Raw genomic sequence first — 16,209 nt, forward strand, 5'->3', positions numbered from 1 at the left:
AAACCTATAATGATACCATTAAACAACAACTCCCCACTCCATTCTCACCTCAGCCCCTGGCAACAGCTATTCTGCAGTCTCTAAGAATTTGACTAACCTAAGTACCTCATGTAAGTAGAATCATAGAGCATTTGTCTTTTTGTGACTGGTTTGTTTCATTTAGCATAATGTGCTCAAGATTCATTCATGTTGTAGCATGTGTCAGAATTCCCTTCCTTATTAAGGCTGAATAATATTCCATTGTATGTATATACCACATTTTGTCTACCCACTCATCTATCGATGGACACTAGGGTTGCTCCCACCTTTTGGCTATGACAAATAATACTGCTATGAACATGGGTATACAGATATTTCATTGAGTCTCCACTTTTAATTCTTTTGGGTAAATACTCAAAAGTGGAATTTCTAGATCATACAGTATTCTATTTTTAAATTATTTTTAAGGAATACCATATTGGTTTCCACAGAGGCTGCACCATTTTATATTCCCACCAATAGTGCACAAAAATCCTAATTTCGCCACATCTTCACTAACACTTATTATTTTCAATTTTTTATTTTATAATAGCCATCTTAATGATGTGAACTGGTATTTCATTGTGGTTTCGATTTGGATTTCTCTAAAGATTAGTGATATTAAACATCTTTTCATGTGCTTATTGGTTATTGGTATATCTTGTTTGGAGAAATGTCTATTCAAGTCCTTTTAACTGGGTCATTTGTTTTTTTTTTATTGTTGAAATGTAGGAGTTCTTTATATGTTCCCAATACTGCTGGAACTCTTAAGACATACATAAGATTCACTATATTTATATATTTAATTTATTAGATTTCTAAGAGTTCTTTAAGTAATTAGAAATGCTTATTTGCTAGACAATTTCATTACTTAAAAAGAAAATACACTTAATTTATAAAAGCAAATATTAACTGTTTGTAAATATGTTCAAAAATTATGAAAGGCTCTTAAAAATTACTTAAAATTTGCCACATTTGTAAATAGAATATTTGTAAGCTAAAATCAAAAGCTTAAGGAAAAACAAGTTTGTTATAAGTTTAAAAATCAGATATTAATTTAAAAAATCAAAGTAGACCGTATCTTCTCCATGTTGCAAACACTTAGCAGAGACTCAAAGAGCTCAAAATTCAGATCTAAAGACAACTGCAATGTTGTCTCAAAAAGAGCCTAGACTTGTTACAAATATTTTTCAAAATACTGTAGACAATGAAAAAAAAAAAAAGACTGTTTCTAAATGCCGTCGACTTATTTGACTTTCTTGCCTTCTAAGTTCATTCAACTGATATTCACTGCACCTCTATTATATGTCCTGCACTGCAATACTGAAATGAAGGGACCTGGTTCCTGTCTCCAAAGATTTCACAGTTCTCAAAGAGATTGTTTCCTAGGAAACACAACATTCAGAAGCAAGACACACGCTCCTCCCTGCTGGGCTGCAGCTTAGATGGTGAATGGTTCACTAGTCTGTGTGTCTGTTCAAAATCTGTTCCTGACCAATCCTGGGAGCCCAGCCCATCTCCCCCAGCCTCAGAACTTTAGTGAGCCAGGGCACGTCCTCTCCACCTGGGTGTTGGCCAAACCTTGGATCAAAACCTTTCCAGGGTGCTTAGTCTGCCACCAATTTAAGGAAATCCCAAACATCCCAGCTTACAAAACATAAGCATCAAGAGGATTTGCTTTGTTTCACAGATTCCCCAGAGTTGCTTTCAGCAATGAACATCCCTTGGGCATTTAAATTCTGATTTTTTATACACCTGAAATTCAGTTCCTATGAAACAAGAAAAGAGACTTGTTATATAGAAGGAGGTAAACCTGCGATGCTTTTGTACTTACCATTTGGGACTGTCCCATGAGCTTTGGTAACCTGTCTATTGGATCAAGCCCTGGAAGCAGTTCTTAAAGAGCAAATGCTGGCAGGGTAGGAGCCGGGCACCCACACATTGCAGAGCCTGAAGGCACAATGACCAAGTCATTACCATGGCCTTCATCTGTCCACTCCTGTGTTTCTGGTCAACTAGTGGCAGCTTCACAAAGCTCATGCTCATATCTACGCCTATGCCTATGCCTGGGACTGGGGCTTTTCCATTGACATCTCAGGCAGCAAGCAGTGTTTAGAGTGAGGAAGCTCCATTCCTTGTAAGGGAAGCACAAAGAAGATTTATTTGGGGGGAGGGGAATGTCCCTGGACAGGACAGAGAGGACTCACACCAAGGCCTCAGAAGTCTAAGCCATGTTCCTTCCCTGAACTGGAGCTTATGCTGAACAGTGGGCCACAGCCTCGACCTCTCTCTTGGACCCAAAGAGAGAATCCAGCATTTCTGCTGTGGAAAAACAAAGCCTGGAGGCACCTGCTAGGTTGTGTTTCTTACAGGGCTTGTTTGCCTTCAAAAGTGTCCCAGAGTTACTTGTGCCTCTCTTTATCAGTGGACAAGCTTGATCCAAAATTTCATTTTGGACAAAAGAAGGAAATTATTAAATGCCAAGTTCATGCCAGGTGCTTTATATACTTCATCTCAATCCTCACAACTACCCTTAGACATAGGGATTACGTACTCCTGCAAATTAAATAAAAATATGAGGGACAGGCTGAGGAAACTGAGGCTCAGAAAGGTTGAGTAATTGCACAAAAACAGACAGAGTTCAAATTCAAATTCAAACCCAGGTCAGTTTGATTCAAAACTCCACCCTTGTAACTACTGAAATGTTTCTCAAGGTGAGGTCCACACACATATTTTCATGAGTTCCCTCCAATAATTTTTTTTTTTAATTTGTGTTTCATTCTAGTAAGGGTTTTTCGAAGTATAAATGTTCTGGGTCATCTATATACTCACAAAGATAAGATTTTTTTTTTAGGGGCAGTGTTAAGAGTTTAGGATCTAGTTCTCACCAAGCAGTATTACTCTGTCTCATGCTAATGAGAAGAGAAAGAAGCAGTTAGTATGTAAAGGATGCATTCCTGTCACATGAAGTATAAATGACATTGCAGCACAAAATGATATTTCATAGTATGTACTTGGAATCGACAAAGGAGGTAGGGAAACTGAGTCATCATCATTGTGGGATAAGTTTGCCACACTTAGCCACAATATGGAATACCACTACATTTAAGTTAGAGTGGCAACATAATTTAGCAATATATCTACAAATGAAGTTAGTATTGTTAACTTAGTTTTTTTATAATTTGTAAACTATATAAGAAGAAAAGAAGTGTACCTAGTTTTATATTTGTACTTACTAAAGAAACAAAACAAAAATCATTTAATTTAGACCTGGAGCTCTGTAATTATACAAATTTAAGAGAAAACTTTCACTTCCGTCCACACACTTTAAGAGCCAAGCCCATTAAAGACAAGGGTGATGGGGCGGGGAGAGGGGAGGCTGCTTGGGGGCCAGGTAAGATGCCACTAAGTAATGGATGGATGATGGTCTTTTGCCTCTAATTTATTTCGAGGATCCAAGGGCAGTTATTTCCCACAGAGCAACATAGTAAAGCCTCAGTGGAGGTGACGGCCATCTCTCAGAAAGTTTAAGTGGCTGAGTTTACTTTGCTAGACTGATAATATCAAACTTTTTGGTCTTAGAACCCCTGTACATTTTTAAATTATTTAAAAACCCTAAAGAGATTTTATTTGTCTGTTGGATCTATTGCTACTTACCATATTGTAAATAAAAAGATAATTTAAAAATATTAATTCATTAAAAAACAAATCTATTACATATCAGCATGAATACCATACTTTTTAGGAAAAATTAACTATTTTCAAAAAGGTAAATTTAGTGAGAAGAGTGACATTGTTTTTCCTTTTTGCAAACCTCCTTAATAGAAGACAGCTGGATTCCCATACCTGCTTTGTGGTCAATCTGTTACATGTTGTTTTACTATAGTATATGAAGAAAAATCAGCCTCGCCCAGCTATACATTTGGAAAAGATAGTAGTGTTTCAATAACCTTATCAGATAATTGTGGATATACTTCCTTGATATTATACCAAAATTCAACATGGGGTAGTTTCTTAAAGGTGAGTTGTAATGTGAAATCTAAAACTATATCAATAAACTTTTCTTATTCTGTTATATTAAATTCCACTAGCCTATCTTCACTTTGAACTGCTCTTTTAGCCAGACATAATTTTATGACACAAGCATTGGCCATCTGGAAAATATTGGTTTGATAACTTATATAGATGTTCCAAATATTGACACGTTTCATTATATAATATCCAAAAATATCACTCTTTAATATCACCTCTGATCCCATGGAAAATTCTTTAACTATTAGGATGTTGTCAAACTCATGGAGGCAGCTATAACTTTACTTCTAATTTTTGCCTGAAAACTCAAATTTTATCATTGGCAGCAAATACTATCAGTTTTTTCCTTGAAATGTCAGGTTCACTTCACTTTTGAGAAAATATCTGCCAGATCCCCAAGCCTGAATAACTATAGTTTGTCTGTCAGTTGTTCTTTCAAGTAAAACTGGGGGGGGGGGGGGGGGGGGGGAGGGGGCGGGGAAAGCTAGTTCGGCTTCCAACTCAAATAACATAAGTAGCAGAAGTGTTTATTGTATACTTCCAATTTCTCTACACAGAATATTAAAAGGACGTGTATTAAAGGATTTAGATTTAATAAAGTATTTACTGCTTCATCATGGACATTAAGTGAAACTGGTTTTTTGTTCTGTTTTGTTTTTTATTGCAAATGCCTAACAGTGTGCAATGATCTGCACTAGCAGTTTTACACACCATCTTTGGCTTTTGCTTAGGCACCATCAGTGCAAATGTCAACCCAGTGAAAGGGACAAACATCATCTTGGTATTATTATCATGCAGTGTTTTGACCTTGTGGATCCCTTGAAAGAGTCTCTAAGAACTCCACAGGTCTATAGATCACACTTGGAGAACTGATGCATTAAACTTTGAATAACAATTCTGGGAATTCAGGGAGGTGGCACAGTTTTCCAAAACCAGTGGGTACTACACAGTAAAAATATAAAGAAGAAAGCATTTCATTCCTGTCTTAGAAGAGCAATCAAAGTAACTCTATGAGTATAAAGATTAAATTAAAGGCACGGCCAAGCAATGAGTCTCTGATTTGAGGATAAAGGGAGAAGGTCTAATAATTTATTTTCTATCCCCTTCTTCTGGCTGATTTTCACCATAACTTAGCTCTTTTCTCTCCTTCCTATCTCCCCTGACCTAGGAAAGTGGAGGGGATAGAGTTTGGCAGAATGCTTTAAGCTAGGGGTAGCAAATTAAATGTCAACAGGGGTCAGGTTATATAAATAGTGCTCCACCTAAAAGCATGCGGGTCAGCGTTGCCAAACCTTAGTTTTTCAAAACACCAGAAATCCAGATTTTTATTTAAATGTTAAAATGCTGGCAACTAATTAAATTCAAAAACATAGGAAAACATCATGAATCAAGCAAAATATACCAGCAATCAGTTTATGACCTCTGCTTTAAGTCATGGAGAAACCTGGACTAAATGAAACATCGTTTGGAGGGACACAAAACCTCACATACAAGATCAGCTTGATCACAAACCATCTCCTTTTAACATTCTATACTTGGGGATCTGAAAGAAGGGAAATGTTTACCAGGTTTCTGTAACTTTTCCAAGGAATGACAGAAGAAGTCATTCCATTGACACACGGGAAGTAAGAACTTCAAAGATTATTTGCATGGGTAGCACAGAACAAATTAGCATTAAAATGTACTCATTTTAGGGAGAAAATGAAAGAGAGAAACCCTAGGTAATGAGAGAGCACCCATTCTATGCTAGATTGTGTTAATGTGATGTATTATTTGTTTACTGTCTGTTTTAGACACAGACCTAAGGCAGGACTTTGTTTTTCTTGTTCACCTTTGTATCTGTCCCTCGCTGCCTGGCACATATATATCATGCCTGAACATAGCACACACTCAATATATATTTCTAAAATGAATGAATGAATCTCAACTATTTTTCATTATACGAACAAGAAAACTTAGATTTAAAGAGAATGTACTATTTGTTCACTATCACTCAACTAGTAAAAATAGTTTAAAAATGAACCCGTTTCCATGTCCTTTCAACTTTTATCATGGAAATTAAATTAAAATCCAAATATTTCAGCCCTTCTTTGTTCTGCTATTGGATAAACTGACCTCAAAGATCCTACAATTCCTCTCTTCACATTTTGCTATTCTGAGTTTAATGGCAGCAGAGTTTTCCATCCCAGCTTCCGATAAAGCTTCTAGGAATGCACTTGTTACGGAGTACGATGAGATTTTTTTTTTTTTTAAAAAAATCTATCCAACGCAGAAAGAAAAGACTCTTAGAAATTCCTAATCCTCAAGTCTGTGCTGAAGAAAACCCTGAGATCCTATAAATTTTCCCCTAGATGTCATATATTACCATATATCAAAAACTACTGATAAAAGAAAACAAAAACAAAAACCTGAGCTCAGTATAATTGAAATTGAAAACTATACATGTTGCTGATGCATAAATCAGTACAGTTCATTTGGAAAAAATATAGAGCAACATAAAATAAATAATAAAAATGTTCATGCCCTATAATTCAGCAATCTCATGTCTATAAATTTATCCTGGACAAATTATTCAATAGAAGAAAAAAACTAATAGTAAAGAACACAATAAGAACAAAAGAAATGAAAACAAGATACCTGAAGATAAATAATTGACCTGAAGATAAAGTACTCTTTCGCTATTAAAAATAATAATCACTGGAATAATACACAACAGTAAAAAAGAATGAAATCTTGGCATTTGTGACAACATGGATGGATTTAGAGGGTCTCATGCCAAGTGAAAGAAGTCAGGCAGAGAAAGACCAATCCTGTTTACTGTGTCCATCAGGTTTTAAGATAGTTATGGTTCCACGTAGATGAGAGCTGAAAGGTAATATTCAAATACAAAAACAGCACTGTACAGTATTATGATTTGAGATTTTTATACTTATATATTTTTCAAATTTTTCTTTAATGTATTACTATCTTATCTATTACATAATTTAAAAAAATTCATTCTGAAATACAAATTTCAAAGTTTTTTCTCTAGCACTTACTTAGAACAGAAATCTGGCTCTTCCCATCTTAAATCAACAATCCTCTACTTGAAAAAGAAAAACAACATAATATTTCCAAATGTCCAAATCTAAAGATGAAGAGCCAGAAACAAGGCTGGATCCGTTCATGCTATTGTTGCTGTCTGAAGGACTGCTGATGAGCTCAGGAACCCAAAGAAGAGAGGAGAGGAAGCACCAGGGCCCTCTTCAGAGTGGCAGTGTATTCACAAGGCCACCTGGAGAGATGCCTGGGGCAGCAAAAATGTCATCACCACCTTTACTTGCCTTGCCAGGCTGCTGCCTGACATCATTCCCTTCTGCTCATTTCACAGGTTTATTTTCTGAGGCCCAGACTCTCCTGGGAAGCCCATTTAGCCTGAGATGTCACAATGCCATGCTCTACTTCAGAAGAGATATCACACAGGAGGCCTCTCAGGGGTTACATCCAGGGTCATGCCCTCTGCGTCTGACGGGAAGGACAAGGTCGCTTAATGCCTAATGTCTGGCTGCTACCCAACTTTGCAGGTATGGAACTTACTTTTCTTTGCTCTCTCAGAGCTGGTCAATCTAAGGAAACTGACTCACACTGACAAACCCATATTAGCCTCATGTTGAAGCTACATGATTGCCTTGTGAAGGGGAGGGAGCTGGCTAGAAACCAGAACCAGACAATTACCCAGAGCACTCCCTAACCTGGAGACTATCAATAAGAATGTTAGGTGAGCAAAGAACCCAACACAGAATGCTGATCCACTCAGGGAGGCCTCCTATTTCACTGGGTATCCTAACAGACAATATGTAGCTCTTCTACAAGCCAAGGAACCTGACAAAACTATCCAGCATCAATGTACTGTCACCCAGAACCCTCCACCCAACCCCCTGGACAGTCTTGGTCCTTGCTCCAGGCCCTAGTTATAAGGTACCTGACATTTCCCTTTCATTCCTAAAGCTTTGTCCAGCTTACCTCCATTCAGACCATCCTCCCAGGGTAATTTTCAGGTAGTTCAGCTTATGCCTTGTACACTTACTGGCCAGTTTTGATGTCAAATAAAGGATGATCTCTTCTTAGACCTTGCCCCCCACCCTCAAGGTTCCTCTTTCTGCTGGTCACAGGCAGTATGTGATTAAGGACTGAAAGGGTGATGAAGACCACAATGCTGTGAGGTAAAAGAGGGAGTGGTCACTGAGGTAAGAGCAGGGTATCTGGAGAGAAAAGACTAAAGGCTAGGCCCTAGCTCTCTATCTTAGGAACTCTGCAGCCTCTGGCAAGTCATTCAACCTTATGTGCCTCAATTTTCTCATTCAAAAAATGGGGCTGGTAGCGTTGACTTCTCAGGCAGACACATTTTGTAAACTGCAAGGTATATATGGCTATTTTTGCTGTGGTCTGGAGTGGTAAGATGCTCAGTCTTGAGTGCTCATCAAGACTTTGGAAAGCAGATTATAAAGTGGGCTTTAAAAGTTGAGAATGATTCAGGATATCTGGTCAGGAAGCCGTTCAGGAAGAAGATGAGCATTCCAGGCTTGAGAAATGACACAAACACATGCAAAAAGGCAGGAGAGATGTACCAGGTTTGGCTGAAGTAAAAAGCTTTTGTAGGGGAAAAGCTGAGGTAGGGATGGAAAGGCAAGTGGGCTGTATTCTGCTGGTAATAGGGAGATAGTGAACTTTTGATCAAGTGAAAGAATGAAAGTCATGTTATAGGAATACTAACTTAGCAGAGGTAAGATGGATGGAGAGGTTGAAGGAGGGTTATAATGTAGGCAGAGTGATCACAGGAGAGTATGAAACTCAAGAGATATTAAGTGGGCCTTAATGAAATCAGTGGCAAGAGGGATTAAAAGGAGAAAGAAGATTTGACAGATAGATATAGAATAAAAGGATATGGTACCACTGCATTAGAGGAAAAGGCGGCTTGGGGACAGTTTTCAGGTGTCTCTGACATTGTTATGGTGAACAGGGGTGCTACTCACCAAGATATAAAATAAAGAAGACACCAATGAGCAGGGAAGATTGAAGTCTTTAGGTATGTTTATCTAGGTTGTCTATAGAATGTCCAAGGGATATAGCCACAAATTAAGCGACTATATGAGTGTGGAGTTCAGCAATAGAGATGTGAATTGAAGCCATTCAAGATGAGTTCTCTCAAAAAGACTGTGTACTGTGAAAAGAAGGGCAATAGGGCAATATAATAAGCTAAAGAACACCAACATTTAAAGTATGGTCAAAGTCAGAACCTGAAAAAAAAAAACTGAGAGCCAGAAAGATAGGAGGAAGGTGATTTTCTCTAAAAAAGAAGTCAAAGGGGTAACATACAACAGAGAGAACAAGTGGTATGAAGAATAGGAAGAGTCCATTCAATTTGGTGTTTGTTTAATTGATAATGACTTAGGTAAGAGCAATTTCATTGAAACAGTGGGGCTGAGAGCTAGACTGACGTGGTTAAAACAACTAATGGGAAGTGAGCAAACAGACAAGCATTCATAGACTACACTTCTGGAGAAAAGGGTAAAGGAGCATGGGTGGTAGATGAGACAGTCATGGAGAATTTAGGATAGTTTAGCTAAAATATATTTTAGCTGAAGAAACAGCAAATACAAACACAGAGTAATTGAGGGAATGGGATCTTGAACACTGGTTGAGACAGTAAACTCTGGTTGAGACTTAAGACCCAGGGTTGCCTCTTCCACTATTAGGGGAGAAAGAGAGGTGAATGAGGGTAGGTGCATTCATTTAATCATTTGTTGAACATGTACTATATGCCAGGAACTGGGAGTGCACAGATAAAAGAAAATTTTATCCCTTAAATAATTTGGTCTAGAAGGGAAGACAATTATCTAGGAGCTATGTACTAGATTTTGCGGTGGCACGATGGAGTAAACGAGCAACTACAGCTGAACAGGTTAGAGAAGTTTCACGCTTGTAATGGGTCTAGGTTGAGCAGGGGTTCTCTGGTCCAGGAGAGGAAGGCGTCACAGTCGTGACGAATTGAGTTCAGGTGAAAATTTAAATGTGTCGGTTAGAAAAATGTACAAGGTCTGGATAAAAAGGACACTAAAGCAACCAGGAGCACAGTAGGTTCAAAACAAACAGTATGCCTCGATGACAGCACAAGGGCAACGGAGAAAAGAAGAGCCATCACCCGCTCAGGAGTGTGGGTGAGTAGGTCCCAGAGGGTGGTAGAGACATCTAGGGAAGGACTTCAAAGGTAGCACAGCGAGACAACGGTGGGCACCCTAAGGGTCAAACAGTACCTCGCAGGTCCTCACCGCGGCCGGGGACACAAGCAAGCGACCGCTACCGCTCGGACCAAGTTAACTCATAAGAAGAGTAAGACGCGTGGGGCCGCTCTGGGCTGGGGCATTTGATGAGGAGCTGAGAGATACGGTGGCCTAGGAGGGGTCCTGAGCCATAGCGCAAAAAGACCCGGCCCATAGTACCCCAATTCCCAGATTCTGCGACAGCTCTAGCTGCAGGGAAAAAACTCCGCTGTCAAAGCCACCACAACAGCCCAGAGACTGCGAGAATATCCTGCAGGAAAAGGAAGCAACAAGCCGCAGCCGCGCGAGACCCAAAACAATCGCGAGGCCCGGCCTCCCGGGCCGGAAGTGACGAATTGGCTCCGCCCCCCCCCATGTCCCATACCTCGCGAGACTTCGCGAAGGCCTTCCTCTTTCGTGTTGACGGCGGACATGGTAGGTTATTCGTTTCGTACCTCTTCTGCGTTGCTGGCGCAGGCTTGAGCTCTAGTTGCCTTGCACCCCAGTCACGTACTCTCCACCTTAGTCCAGTCTTCTGGGCCGCGTATGGCGAGCTGCAGGTTAGGGGGTCGGTGTGGGCCCGGACGCCTGGGGCCGCGTGTTCGGCCCAGGGTTCTGATCTCTGAAACGCGCGGGCCCAGGCACCGCCTGATAAAGCCTCACAGCTCCGGGCCAGTATGTAACTCAGCTTTGCTGAATGCGCCACAAAGCAGATCATTGATCTTCAGTCCACAGACCCCTCACGATCTGGCAAGCTTCGCTCCCTGCCCCCGACTCCGTTAGGCCTTATCACCAAGCACCTTTTTCCACACAGCCATCCAGACTGAGGAAGACCCGGAAACTTCGGGGCCACGTGAGCCACGGCCATGGCCGCATCGGTAAGTGCAGGTTCCCATCATGGTCAGCTTGGGCTCTCCCTGTTTGGTGCTCGGTTAGTCAAGAGGTAGGTGGCTTACAAGAGGGTTATCAGTAGCTTTGTGCAATCGAGTCATTGAAGCTGATCTTTAGCTGTTGATCTTTTGTTTTTGAGAATCATCTAGTGCTCTAATCATTTCACAAAAGTTGGGAGTGAAAATTGAGTGAGACACAGTATTGAATTTGTCGAAGGTGGTAGTGTTACAAAGATGTTTAAGCTGGAGTCTGGAAGGAATAGCAATGCTGAAGGAGGCACTGTAGACGGGTAACAGCATAAGCAAAGGCAGAGAGGTGTGGGGAAATGCTTTTGCTAGAAGTATTGAGGGGCGATGAAGGCTGCGTTAGCTACATAGCTTTGTATTCCTGCAGGCAAGCACCGGAAGCACCCAGGAGGCCGAGGTAATGCTGGTGGCATGCATCACCACAGGATCAACTTTGACAAATAGTGAGTTTCTTGGAGTGCTTTTACCGACATTGTTTTGGAGTTGGAAGCAGGGGGCTGGCACAGAACATCTTTAATGGAAATCAAGCCCCTTAACACTCAGAAACCTTGCCTATTCCTTTTCCAAGTTAACAGAATGTGAACTGAGAAAATCTGTTATCGAGGCTAGAGTCACGCTTGGGTATCAACTATTGCCTTAGTGTGCTAGAGCTCTCGAAAAGTAATTGCTGACCTTATTCACTGACTATGGCCCCCATGGCATAGTCAGTCACCAGGTTTGTAACATGCATCATCAAATTGACCTATACAACTGTTAGACCTGAATTGTAGTTTTGGCACTGTCTCTGACTTCCTTAATGGCTTAATCTGGTTGCATGAAGTAAGGCTAGTCTTTTTCTTGTGAAAGCCTTTGGTGGGCTTTTTAAGGAGGATTTTTTATATTCAACAAATGAATGGAGTACCTGTTATGTCACTGTTCTAAACCAGTAAAGAAATTACACGTTTAGTGGGGGTTGGAAGGGGGGGTGGACTGTAAAGATAAATGTAGTTTTTTAATTGGAGTGAGGTTATAGAAGTGGTTTCTTTCTCTTCCCAGTCACCCAGGTTACTTTGGGAAAGTTGGCATGAGGCATTACCACTTAAAGAGGAACCAGAGCTTCTGCCCCACTGTCAACCTTGATAAACTGTGGACCTTGGTCAGTGAGCAGACACGGGTAAATGCTGCCAAAAACAAGACAGGAGCAGCTCCTATTATTGATGTGGTGCGATCGGTGAGTGAATATTTTTGCCTTTGTATGGGTTCTTAAATCTCAAAATTCTGAGTAATACATAATTTATTTGATCTCCCACCTAGAGTCTACCCAGTTACCTACTAGATAGTTCCACCTTTTGGTAGAATTTCCAGAGGTAATTCACTGACCAAAATTGAACTCCAGTTCCGTTGAAGAGTAATCTTTTTTCTTTCAGGTATTGCATTTTCACTTGAATGTTTCTCCAATCGGTAATCTCATTCCTACTCTTAGTGCCTTGATTTGTACAGGTTTGCATTTCTCACCTGAAATATTGGCAGTATCTTAGCTCAACTGGTTCTGGTGTGTTTTACACAAGCCTACATGAGGGCACAGCTTTTGGACCTTTTGTGTTCCTTACAGAATAAAATCCTAATGTGTTTGATTGTTACTTAAGGCCCAACCTTATTTGAATGAGGACCACCTCAGCCCCCCCAAAAAAGAAAACTACACAAGCATTTTTGTATGTCATTTGGAGTTCTGTCCTTTGTGTCAGTCTTAGCCCCCCATGGGTATAGACATAGTCGACCCTGAGGGAGCTTTCAGTTAAGTTCAAAATTCTTCCCAGCCTGTTTAAGACCCCTTGGACAGGTTTGATGGTCAAGACTTATAGGAACATTGATGGGAATGTGGTTTCCCTTTTCTCCTTATTAGATGGGTACTTGAGTGAGGGAGAGGGGTTTGTGCTTTGCCCGAGACTAGAGTCACATCCTGACAGTTATTGTCCTGGTGTGCTAGAGTTCTCGGAGAGAATCTACTGGTCTTGATTCACTGGTGAGGGCAATCAGTGCCCCCGCTAGTGCCCAGGTCAGAAACATTCCCTTCTCGGCTCCTAGAAGGAGTGGGTTGGCAGGTATCTTTCCTCATACTCATCAAGGAGTTGGTCCCTGCCATGCTGTATTGTAAACCCTTTTCTCTGTTCTAGGGCTACTACAAAGTTCTGGGGAAAGGAAAGCTCCCGAAGCAGCCTGTCATCGTGAAAGCCAAATTCTTCAGCAGAAGAGCTGAGGAGAAGATTAAGGGTGTCGGGGGGGCCTGTGTCTTGGTAGCTTGAAACTACATGGAGGGAAGTTCATTAAAAGCTCGCAAGTGTTTTTCTCTTCTGGTCTGAGTGTAGTTCTTTGACACCTCTACCTTGCTACCTGTATGTCAGAAACTGACCTAATAGGTTCTAGGAGTAAGGGTATAAGGGCCTGGACTCCTGCCAGCTCCCTTCAGAAGAAAATGCAAAAGATAGCACCAACACCTGGAGACCTTGGCTGGTTACCGAACAATGAATCTCTTCATGTGGAAAGTAGTGTAATGGTACCTATCGGTGACAGGTATAAATACATATAAAATAGCTGGAAAATCTGTTTGCATTGTATGCTCTGAATTTACAGTGAGTGGAATGATGTGCCTATAACTATTCCATGGGGCTCAAAAGAGGAAGACTCAGTTTTGGTGGGGCATGTTCTAAAAAGGGGACAGAGTGATAGGATAGAGGCAGTTCTGGACTTAATTCCTGAACCTAAGGCTTTTCCATCTGGCTCCGTCATCTTGGACTAAACCATCTGGTTATTACCAAAATCTTGAAGAAATGGGGCCTAGCAATCTGAATTTAAAATGTATCAGGGCTTTTACGTATTAAAGTGGTCTAGATCCTAGAAAGTAACTGTCAGGATTTATGGGTCCTTGTACATAGGAGTTAGGATTATTAGCATTTCATAATGTTTTCTTTTTTCTCTCTTAACCACCTATAGCACCTGGTATTCCTAGGTGCTAACCAGGCCCAATTCTGCTTCCGAGATCAGACGAGATCGGGCATATTCAGGGTGACATGGCCATAGACCATAATGTATTTCTTTGAATCATTTTTCTTCTAGTCTTAAATATATCTAGTAGAGAAATCTGGCCAGAAATGAATGTTTTTCCTAGGGTCTACATCTGCAAAAATGACCAATGCTTGTATACGGATAGGACCCTTACAGATGTCAATAAGTTATAATTTACTACAGTTTTTACAGTTCTGCCAAAGATTTTTTTTTCCTCCCGCCAAAAATAACTGCAGTCTAGAACTCTGGCCAAAGAAATGGTTAGGTTAAGATGGCACTTAAAACTCAGCTACTAGTTTAGTTTGGTGGAGAAGTATTTCCTTAGTGCTCTACAGAACAAATCTGTTATGACAACCATTAGAGGATGTTGAAAGCCATCAAATATAAGGAAGCACAGGGCAAGAGATTTAAATAATGGGAGTTAAAAGGGGTGAGAAAGGCTTCACTTAGTTGGACAAACATTTGGATTTGTATCTCCCTTACTGTGCTGAGTGAGAAGGTAAAGTGATGGGTTTCCCTTTGTGTCTTGGAGGACTTAATATGGAAGCTAAGGCCATGGATCTAAACAAGTGGTCAGTAGTTGGGAAAGAATTACGAGACTTAATATTTGTGTCCTAGCAGACACTAAAGGAAAGAAAATGTAACCTTGTAGGGAAAATTCATACAGGATTCGGACTTCAGATCTAAACCTAACAGCTGTATGACTTAGGCTTAGTCCAATTTTCTCATTAAAATTTAGGCGAAGGCACCTACTTGATCATGTGAATAAAGTAAAATGGAAAGCATTTAAGACTTTTTGACTCTTAGTAGCCACATGTAAGTGAGCTGTTAGAGCAGACAAATCAACTTTGGTGTGATTCAGTTAATGGGAAAATGGTTCAAACACAGGGAAGAGAAAAAACATTTAGGAAACCAATGTGGAAAGATGCAAGTGACTTTAAGTGGGGGAGGAGCCTGGAGAGCCCCTGTAGTTTATGGCTGGGTGAGGCTGGAGGCAGGTTCAAAACATGGGAATGAGAACAAAAGGAGTAGGATTCTGAAGACAAAACAGGACTTGGTGATTTAAACTAATTAGGGTGGGGCTAACTACAAAATAGGCCTGGAAGGGCGGAGTTTAGGAGTAAGAAAAATCACTAGTACCTTAGTGTTAGCTTCTACCCCAGGTATTAGTTGGCATCTTTTAACTATCCAGAAGCAGAACGGGGTTGGATAGGATAATATCCCAATCCTACATGGAGGTGCAGATGACCATGCTAAATGTATTCGTCTCCAGTACAGCTAATCCCACCCCATTTCCTGACCTAGGAAAGGTAGCTTCTGATCTATTTGGAGATGCCTAGTTGCAGCTTGGTCACTCAACAGTATCTACAGCTAACACCTGGATTCTGATTACTCTTCCAAGTAGTAATGTTGCCAAAGGAAGCTGGGGTAATTGGTGAAAAGCCAAATATCATGTCCCAAATAACCGAAAGACTCAAACCTACAGTGACCACTTGGCTTGCTTTATGGAACCAAAGGCAAAATTTTAACTTTATTATTTTATATTTCAGTTGAGAGTAAAAGGTGCCATAGCTGATATACAAAATATAGTCATAGCCAACGCAAGGAAACAACATCCGTGAGACTGCCAAGCTTTTACTAACGTGTCCTGTAGACACAGAACTTCATAATGTTCAATGGCCAGTAAGTGCACAGGGTTAATGCCGTCCTCCCATATAGGAGGAGCAGAGCTTTATCAGATGCCCCTCTAACTCCGTGGTCTCTGAAAATGAAATGGTTATCACCTAGCGCATTAGAATGACAGCTAAATTTTCTATAAACTGGAATTGCTAAGGGTATTTCTGGCCTAATATAAACATGTCTTATATTTTCATACAAACTTCGGGGCTGCAGCTATGAGT

At 40.5% G+C, this 16,209-nt stretch overlaps 2 protein-coding genes and 2 non-coding genes across 8 annotated transcripts in view; 3 read left to right on the forward strand and 1 right to left on the reverse strand.

Annotated features, from left to right (window-relative positions):
* TRIM66 (tripartite motif containing 66) overlaps positions 1-10,624 on the reverse strand; it is a 52,275-nt gene extending 41,651 nt beyond the window's left edge. For 3 of the 5 annotated variants that reach the window (XM_036221594.1, XM_036221592.1, XM_036221587.1), the window contains exon 1: positions 10,344-10,624. The gene's annotated coding sequence lies outside the window, so the exon portion shown is untranslated. Of the gene's footprint in view, positions 1-1,852; positions 2,107-8,052 lie in introns of those variants that run through there. The other 2 variants (XM_036221588.1, XM_036221593.1) reach the window with 2 other exon arrangements.
* Positions 10,625-10,711: 87 nt separating this feature from the next.
* On the forward strand, positions 10,712-13,592 carry RPL27A (ribosomal protein L27a). Its single transcript, XM_016147388.2, has 5 exons — positions 10,712-10,784; positions 11,164-11,227; positions 11,634-11,709; positions 12,302-12,476; positions 13,420-13,592. Exons 1-5 carry the CDS (start codon positions 10,782-10,784, stop codon positions 13,546-13,548), a joined length of 447 nt encoding a protein of 148 aa, XP_016002874.1. The 5' UTR covers positions 10,712-10,781; the 3' UTR covers positions 13,549-13,592.
* LOC118603298 lies at positions 11,865-11,994 on the forward strand. The gene has a single exon (XR_004951174.1). It is a non-coding gene; the product is annotated as a small nucleolar RNA SNORA3/SNORA45 family (small nucleolar RNA).
* On the forward strand, positions 13,186-13,314 carry LOC118603297. The gene has a single exon (XR_004951173.1). It is a non-coding gene; the product is annotated as a small nucleolar RNA SNORA3/SNORA45 family (small nucleolar RNA).
* Positions 13,593-16,209: the final 2,617 nt, after the last annotated feature.

Source organism: Rousettus aegyptiacus, unplaced genomic scaffold (assembly GCF_014176215.1).
Source record: "Rousettus aegyptiacus isolate mRouAeg1 unplaced genomic scaffold, mRouAeg1.p scaffold_m13_p_5, whole genome shotgun sequence".
Lineage (NCBI taxonomy): Eukaryota > Metazoa > Chordata > Mammalia > Chiroptera > Pteropodidae > Rousettus > Rousettus aegyptiacus.

What these genes read in the sequence shown, in the direction of transcription:
- RPL27A (XM_016147388.2), top strand. An exon ending in CCACGGCCATGGCCGCATCG is followed by an intron (nt 11,228 to 11,633) that starts GTAAGTGCAGGT and finishes GTATTCCTGCAG; the next exon opens with GCAAGCACCGGAAGCACCCA. An exon ending in AGGATCAACTTTGACAAATA is followed by an intron (nt 11,710 to 12,301) that starts GTGAGTTTCTTG and finishes TTCTCTTCCCAG; the next exon opens with TCACCCAGGTTACTTTGGGA.